The sequence below is a fragment of the Mastomys coucha genome, unplaced genomic scaffold, assembly GCF_008632895.1.
Source record: "Mastomys coucha isolate ucsf_1 unplaced genomic scaffold, UCSF_Mcou_1 pScaffold13, whole genome shotgun sequence".
In the NCBI taxonomy this organism is placed as follows: domain Eukaryota; kingdom Metazoa; phylum Chordata; class Mammalia; order Rodentia; family Muridae; genus Mastomys; species Mastomys coucha.
Genome location: NW_022196895.1, coordinates 46,143,464 through 46,152,615, shown reverse-complemented (window position 1 = coordinate 46,152,615; position 9,152 = coordinate 46,143,464). Strand labels below are relative to the sequence as shown.

At 41.1% G+C, this 9,152-nt stretch overlaps 1 protein-coding gene across 1 annotated transcript in view; it reads right to left on the bottom strand.

Annotated features, from left to right (window-relative positions):
• Window positions 1-506: 506 nt before the first annotated feature.
• Window positions 507-9,152, bottom strand: part of Hsd17b4 (hydroxysteroid 17-beta dehydrogenase 4) — a 72,780-nt gene continuing 64,134 nt past the window's right edge. The window contains exons 23-24 of the mRNA XM_031365665.1: window positions 8,326-8,453; window positions 507-1,983 (exon numbers count right to left, since the gene is read on the bottom strand). Coding sequence (XP_031221525.1) covers window positions 1,894-1,983; window positions 8,326-8,453 — 218 coding nt within the window. The 3' untranslated portion in view covers window positions 507-1,893. The remainder of the gene's footprint in view (window positions 1,984-8,325; window positions 8,454-9,152) is intronic.

Below are 9,152 nucleotides of genomic sequence, written 5' to 3'. Positions count from 1 at the left end.
TGATTAACCTTAATTGTCACCATAATAGAACTGAGAAAAATTAGTAAAGGACACTCTTACTGTCAAGCTGATTCCAGAATTAATTTGATTGCGAAGGCTCTGAACTAACGTTCACTGAGCACTGCTTTGCAGCCTCTGGAGCAAACGATGATGATTTGTTTAGTCTGTCTTGCTTGGGCAGGACCAGTCCTAACATGGCGGTAGAGTCGAACACAGCTGCCTTGAGAAGGCAGTCTTGTACAGGATCACACTTCCGCCCACCCCATCCCATCTGCTATCCAGGAGCTTCAGGGAAAGAGTTCCCACCATTCTCTCACAGACTCTGCACCCCAGTATACACACCAGCAATAAAGTTCATACTGTATACGGGCTCTCCTCCCCCTTTAGTTTGGATGTGTTGAGGAAGGAATGTACGAGCACTTCCCAGTTAAAAACACAGACCTCAAAATCTCTAATGAACTTTGATCTACATAAAAATAATAAGAGACAAATAAAAGTCATATGGGTTCATTATAAAGTTTATATATTGCTTATTGGCGAATATAAGAATTGATGGCACACTCAACAATATTAAATAATTCCAAAATGTTAAGGAACATAAGACTAATAATACGCTTCCTTAGTAGTCCTCTGACCTTTAAGACTGACAGAGAGCTAGATAAGATAACCAAAACACAACTTCCTCAAGACAAGGATTGAGCAGCTAGGGTATATAATCAACACTTTCATTAATGGACAGTGGCATTTAACTTGATAAGTTACTTCTACTGGGACATTACTGAGCTTCAAGCTTCCCCAAGCTCATCATGAGCAGGAATTTAGTTTAATAAAGACCAACATTGTAAGACTGCCTTTGTTTTATTAAAATTAAATTGGCAGAGTGTGGATCACTCTGCACTAAGGTTAGTTCTGAGGGACCCATTTCCTCAGCTGCAGGGGGGACAACAGACTGTAAGCCTACTCCAGGGATTCCCTTGCAGCTTGGCCTATGGTGAGAGTAATTATTAGTTGCCTCGGGATACCACTTAAGGGATACCCCAGCTTCAGCACTGCCTTCAAAGAGAAGCCGAGGCTGTGTAACCTCCTTGCACCCAGCCCACTTGTCCAGACAGGTGCAGAGCCTCAGAGCACACCATGTCAGCATTGTGCCCAGGAACTCTCCATTGCAAAGCCTCATTTGCAAAGAGTCAGCAAAGGGAATTCTGAGTGCAATAAAACTGCAGCTCCGTCCACCCCAGCTTTAACATCCACCCAGCCCCCTCCCTTTGCAGACAAGCCACTCAAGCGCATTCCCAGGCACACTGCATCAAGGCAAATGTGGGGGCTCAGCTGTATGAGCATTCCTTCTGGAGACTCTATGATTGCAGGCTACTGATGAAACAAGCATGCCCTATCTCTGGTGGATTTAAAGACACGGTAGAAATATAAAGTTTCAAGCAGAGGGGATCAAAGAATTAGTTGAGAGCACGAAGCTTTGTTTTTAGGCACAGCACTATCCTAACAGCAGAAAATGAGGACATCCTGGGAAATTCATGAGATACAGGGATCAATGCAGAGAGGAGCAGGAAGGGAGAGACAAGCGGTAAGGGCTTTTAATTCATTCAGTTTTCCTTTCAACATATAACGTTATTGCAAAGTCAGACTTGGTTGATTTTTTTTATTAAGATACAGATCTATGAACAGAACGATTATTTGCTAGCTAGATTACAGTTCCTTGTAAAAATAATATGTGAAAAATTAGTAGAAAATGAAAATCTGAAAGTTATCTGAATCTGAAAATGTGAAGCGATTTCTGCTGCACATTACTGTGGGTCACTTCGCAGAATGCTGGAGCACAACTGGGCAGGCAGTATTTAATTATCCTGATTTCTTTAACAGCACACAGTGGGTCCTTCAGAGCTTGGCATAGTCTTTAAGAATCATCTGTAGTTTCTGGCTCAGCATGATGTTCCCCTTGGCCTTCAGCCTGCCAGTGAAGAAGGCCTGCAAAGCCGGAGAGGAAAGAGCACCAACAATTAACCTCACACTTCACCTCTTGTTCAAAAAGACAGTTGTTCAGGCTGACAGCAGGTGAGTAACTGGACGAGAAGGCAGCTTCAGTCTAGCTATAAGAATTTAACAGTTATAGATTGCACACATAATTTTAGCTATCTAAGAAAAAAACCCACACATTTAGAAAACTCACAGAGTTATCTGACTTGACAGGCTTGGTGATTCTGTTTGAATCTGTCCTTCTGGCTTTACTCTGTTATTACATGTGGATTTGAGACTACATAAATAAAAGACTAATTGCATTCCTTCTTTTTTTTTTTTTTTTTTTTTTTTTTTTTTAGTATGCATGTAGTTTATTTTTTTCTTTTTTTATTAGATATTTTCTTTATTTACATGTCATATGATATCTCCTTTCCCAGTTTCCTCTCCGAAAAAAAGAAAAAAATAAAATAAAATAAAAAACAAAACAAACAAACAAACAAACAAAAAAACCTGTTCCCTCCCCCATCCCCTGCTCACCAACCCATCCTCTCCCACTTCCTGGCCCTGGCATTCCCCTACACTGGGGCATAAAACCTCCACAGGGCCAAGGGCCTCTCCTGCCCTTGATGACCAACTAGGCCGTCCTCTATTGCATTCCTTCTTAATACAACTATTCTACTCAGAACTTGAAAAGCAAGTTGAAGATGCTAATTACATCTGCACCACACAGCAGCCATAGATAATGTGAAAACACAACAGCACCGCACTGTGCAGATAGGTAGCAGCATGGGAGGACTGGGGATGAGCCCAGGCCCTGTCACTTACTAACAACGTGAACCTGGGCAAAACCCTAAACCTCGAAGCTCCAGCCCCTATATCTCCGAAAACTCAGGACAGCAACACTAAAGTATCACACTCTTGTCATGTGAGTTAAATAGTGTGCCCGGTGTACGGTAAGAGTGGATGAGGCCATGCAGAAGACTGTGTTAAATGAATTCTTAATCCCTCCAACATTTTAACATTTCTAAGTCTTGACAGAGTCTAGGTTTTTCTACATGTAAAAACATTATCTGCAAAAATTAATATTTTAGCTTTCTCCTGTCCTCTATGTCTTTTTTAAAAAGGGTTTTGAAATTAAAATATAATTGCATCATTTCTTCCCTTCCCTCCCTCTACCCTTCCTATGCTTACCTTTTGCTCTCTCTCTCTCTCTCTTTCTCTCTCTCTCTCTCTCTCTCTCTCTCTCACACACACACACACACACACACACACACACACACACACACACACACACAGTCTATTCTTAAATATATAAATACTACCTGCTCAGACCATATAATGCTACTTGTATGTGTGTTTTCAGGCCTAACCACTTGGTATTGGATAATCAATTGTGACTCTTCCCAGGGTAAGATTATTTCTCTGTCTCTCAACACCCCTTAATTGTCTGTAGTTCTCTGTGTAGGGTTGAGGCCCATGAGAGTTTCCCTTCAATGTTAGTGTCTGTTGGTATCCTCCTTCACATCTCGTGCATGTCTTCATTTCTTTCTGGTGCCCCAGTGTTGTGCTAACACTTAGAACTGGGGAGAGCCACCCCCTTATACTGCTCCCGTCTTAAATGCTTCCAGCTTTCCTCATTCCGTGTCAGATCACCTGGGTCTGTCATAGTCATCCTTTATTGTGCTCAAATTTGCTCCTTCTATATCTAATTTGTCGGGACTCATATCATGAAAGGTACATTGAATTTCACCAAATACTTTCTAATGCATTTATAGAGATGGTCATATGAGTTTCCCTTCATTCTCTTGATATGACATATTAGCATATGTTGAATCATCCTTGCATGTCTGTGATAAAATAAATGTGATTATGGTGAATAATTTCCTTTGGCTGTGTGTGTGTGTGTGTGTGTGTGTGTGTGTGTGTGTGTGTGTGTGTCTGTGAGTCTGTCTCTCTGTGTCTCTGTCTGTGTGTTCACTCAAATATATACACAAGCTGTTGAGTTTGTCTTGCTAGTGTTTTTGTAGAGACCTAGTCTATGTTTATCTATGACGCATGTGTGTCCTTGTCATGTCTGAGTAACAGAGTGGTGCTGTCCTCACTGACGGAGTGTGAGGGACTCCTGCCCCAGCAAGCACCACTGTTAGCTCTTGTTTAGAAGCTGTGGAACACTCAGGAGCACAGGCAGCTGGGCCTGGTGTTTTCACTTTAAGGAATGTTATTGATGATTAACATTTGTTTTGTAGCTCAATATACGGTCTATTCTAGAGAAAGTTCCACATGCTGACAGATAGAATATGTATTCTGTACCTGTTGGATGATCTGTAATGTTAAGCCATCTGACCTATGAAATAGTTGATCTATAGTAGAGATTAACTCTCACTTGTTTTGAGTGAATGATCTATCTATTCACTGTTGTATGGGGCAGAGAACTTTCCCATTATTTACTGTATTGAAGCCTATCATTTCTTTTAGTCTAACAGTGCTTGTTTTTTAAAACTCAGTGCTCCACCATTAGATGCACACTCCTTTGTAATCGCTCCGCCTCTTTGATGAACTGACCTTTGATCATTGTGTAGCAAGCTTCATCTGTTTTTGTCTGTCTCCCTTTTCAGATACAGATATCGCCACACACATTCCCACTCACCATTCCTATTTACTCTGCAATGTCATCTTTCCATTTTTCTTTCAGTCCATGAGGGATTTTACTTAGTAAAATGAGTTTCTTGTAGCAGAACATTATTGAACTTTGCTTTTTAATTCATTCAACAAGTCCATACCCTTTAGTTGGTGAATTATAGCCATTTACATTTGGTTACTATGGAAAGTTATAGATTTATGTTGGTGATATGTTGATTTTCTTCTAGTTCTGAATTCTTTGCTCATTTTTTCCTTTCTATCACTTTATAGTTTGGTGGCTGACTGTATGCGTTCCTAACTCCTGATGTCACTTCCTTGCTAGGCTTAGGTGCTGCTGTAATCATCTTCAACCTCTTTCCCCGCTGCTTACACCTGAAGGAGCGCTCCACCTGACACTGGAACCTTCCCTGCTGCTTACACCTGAAGAAGAGCTCCACCTGACACTGGAACCTTCACCGCTGCTTACACCTGAAGGAGCGCTCCACCTGACACTGGAACCTTCACTGGCAGTTATTTCTTTTCCACCTTGAAATACATCCTTCTATGTTCTCTCTGGAGTATTTCTACCCACAACTCTTGTGTCAGTCTAATGGGGCTGGTGAGGACTCACCTGAATTTCTCACGTCCTCAGGTTTAAAGAATCCTCCTTAGTGCTGTATGTACTCTGACAGTCTCACTGTACTGCAGTAAGTATTTGTCCTGATCACATTCATTTGGGAACTCTGAGTCCTGGATCTGGATGCCCATATCTTACCCAACATGAGGGAAGTTTTTAACCACAAATGCACTGAACAGTTTCTATGTCTATAACCTTAACTCCTCTCTAAGTACACTGATATAGCTGTCTAATATTTTCATGGTGTCTTATACATACCGAGTTTCTTGATTATTTTTCCCCTATGTCTGACTGTGACATTTTGGAAGACCTATCTTCAAGCTAAAATTCTTTTTTCTACTTGATCTAGTTGAAGCTTTGACTAAAGTTTTTATCTTATTGAACTCTTTGTTTTCTAAGATTTCTTCCTCTTTGCAGAATATCTCATTTATTTCCTGCATAACTTCCTAATTACATTCAACCATGATCTTTTGAGCTCTTTCATTTAAAAGATTGATTGGTTGGCTGACTGTGTATATGCGTGTATGCCTGCATGAGTTTATGTGTACAGGTGCTCAAAGACGCCAGAGGGCATCAGTTCCCTTGGCACTAGAGCCATAAGTCACCTGATGTGAGTGCTCGAAACTGAACCTGGATCCTCTCCAAGAGTGTGGTGTTCTTACCCACTCATCTCTCTGACCCTGTGACTAAAGAGTTACCATAGTCAGGAGGCATCCGAATGCAGCATTTGTTCCTCACATGTGACCTTATGTGGAGATTTATGCTGTGTGGTTAAAGTAGACATCTTAGTGCTACTACTAAGAGGATGGCCTTTTTAGAAACCAAATCTCTCCTGAAAATATCTGCCACGTCCACTCCAATGAAGTCTTGTGACGAGCCCAAAAGCTTGGCCACAGACCAGAGGCAAAAAAATCTTCAAAGGAAGCCAGTCTCTTGGAGTTCATTCGTGGCATCCCCTAACTCAGAGGTAGCCCAGATATGTCCTTGCTATAGTCTCGCGTGCTAGGTGTCCCCCAAGATAAACGTTGCTCTCTGACCTCCACCAAGGTTCCAACATCTTAGCCAAACCCTGGCTTGGAATTTCTCGTAGGCAAAGTTACGCATTCAGACTAATTACCTCCAGCATTGTTAGATAATGAGGAGGGTAGGACATTGACTAGCCCAAAAGATTAGCATAGTGGGCTTTTTACCTTGATGGGCGGGACCTTGGGCCTAATGTGTGTGTGAGAGAGAGACAGTGTGCAGCAGTCAGCATTTGAGACTTGGAGATTCGAGCTTCGAGCCTCCACCCTCCTGGCTGGCTCACCCGCAGCCCCTTGGGACTCTGGCCAGGCCCACAGAGGCCCGGGGGTGCTGCACCAGTCCAGAGGAGATGGCTGCTGTTTTAGACCCAGTGTGTTTCAGGTGGCCTCAGATGTACCTCGATCGCTAAGCTGCCAGATTTTTCACTTCTCTTTTATAATGACTGTAAAAGTCTGATGCCATTTTTGAGAATTACATTCAGATCCTGCACTTCCTTCTGTTGTTGTGTCTGCTATTATTTCTTCACCGATGCCTTGTCAACCTGTACCAGGACCCTGTTCTCCCACGGGTTGAGAGAGGCCCAGACTGGCCAGCTCGAGGCAAATATCTCTTGTGATATTGGTTCATTATGCAATTTTGAGTTTGGCACCATAGGTTCCTATAGATTCTTTTGACCATCACTACTAGTGTTTGAGTGGTATAACATCCTAAAGTCAAAGACCTACTGTTCAAGAGCTGGGGGACTCAAGCAGTTCAGAGAGATGTGGTCTAGACGGCACACTAAATGGTAATAATGGGACAATGACTCTATTAGGGACAGGCATTATCTGTCAACACTGGCTTTGTTATTTGGAAGATTCTCCCAGACTGGCTGCTGGAACAGTGCTGGGGGCCTGAAGCACTTGTCGCCTGACTGATACTGGTACAAGTCCAAGTGGTTCACAAGAAGAGATACTCTGTCATATTCACTTGCTCTTTGTCAACATATCATAGTGGAGCAGCTGAGGTAGGCGGCCACAGGTGTGGCTGCAACAAGTTACATTCCCCTCTCCTGTGGGAGAAGGTACCCAAAGCCCCCTAGCTGTGCACCCTGGGAAAGGAAAGACTGGCCTGGGTTGGTTTTGTTGTTGTTCCCAATTCTCTCCATGGTGGGTCTCACACGGACTGAGTAACAGATGCGTTTCTCAGACAGTTTCTAACTTCGGAGATATTTTATAAACAGGTATTCTGTATAGCATATAAATAAGTGAATAGCTTTTAATCAGGTTTTCTTCAATTCTTTCATCTTGTGAATTTGCTACTATGTGGAAGCTGTTTCTTAATACTTGTGCATTCAAATACCTGTTTGAGCCCATTCACTGTAAGGACCAGATAACAAGATCAGAACTTCAAGCAATATAATCACAAAATAAAAATAACAAGAGTTTCTCCTCCATGTAAATTACTATATTAGCCACTTCAATTTTGTTTGAAAACAGGAAACAGTTTCAGGATAATATTAACGACAGTCACAGAAGACGTTTCTCACTTACTGATGATTTCCCCTGACATTCCTTGGAAGGCATCAACTTCAGTGACATGGTGAATATTAGTTAAATATTCTAGTTCTAGATCTTCAGTGAGCTAGTAATGCTTTATACTGGCTGAATGTCACTAATACAAGACCCAACTTCCAAGATGTTTCACAAACTGGAACTTCCTGAGAAATTCAAATCACGTTTTGTTTTGTTTTTTTAATTTTGGAGCATTTCAGATTTCTAATTTTTGGATTATGGATCCTAAACCAGTAAATCTGTGCAAATATCTCAAACTTTTACTAACTGAATGCTGAAAAACTTCACTTAAGAAATACTCAACTTATACCAATCACATACAAGTTTTACACCACAAACTGTATATTCAAAACACCTAACGTGGGTTTTATATTGTTTTAGTAAATGATAAACAGGAATTAGAAAGATTTCAAAATCTTTTGAAAAATATTAACATTTGAAATAGTAATTTTAAAAATATGACTTGCTAATCAGAATATTAAGTATAAACTTCGTAAATAAAAATGCTAATAACATTACCTTCTGTGGGTCAAGCTTGCCCATGACCACTTCCATGAAATCCTCGTCAGAAATGATGATGGTCATGTCAGCAGAGCTCTTTGCAGGGCCTCTGTACACCTTCCCAGAGCCGCTCTTCAGGTCAATGGCTGGAAAACAGACAACAATGCAGGCCACTTTTTCCTCAAAAATATCACAGCACAAAAACGTTAAACAAAATGGAAACTGCTCTAATTTCCAAATCAGGCAATATCCATGTATTCTATACTTCTATTTCTAGAACAAGTACTTTCTGTCTTTTAGGAAAGTTTTGTTTTCTTTGTTGGCTGAGGCAGGATCTCACGCAGTAAGCAAGGCTGAGCTTGAACTCACAGCAATCCTCCTGCGGTGTGCTCCACAAGGTGGAGCCTGCAAATCCTTTTTTAGGGCTACTTCTTATAAAGTTCTTCAAAACAGTCAAGTTAGTAATAGTTTTTTCCTTAATGAAGAATTTCATGTGATAGAAATATGTACATAAATATGAGCTAAATATAGAAGTTACCAAAGGGAAGTGAAGTTGCTGCAATGTGTATAACTTAGGCCTTTAAAGTGCAATCAGCCAGGAATCTCAGCCCAGTGGCATGTGAGGCTGCTCCGAGCTCATGATGTCTTCCAACCTTTCTAATACCTGGATTCATCAAAGGGTCTGACACCTGACTAGCAAGATTTTAAAGCTAAATTTGAATAACACTCCAGTTACTCACAAATAAATCATAATGTGTCATAATTTTATTCCTAAGTATTTTTCATACAATATCATGTTTTTCCTCTCCCACATCCTTACCCATACTATCGTCTTTCCCTCTCAA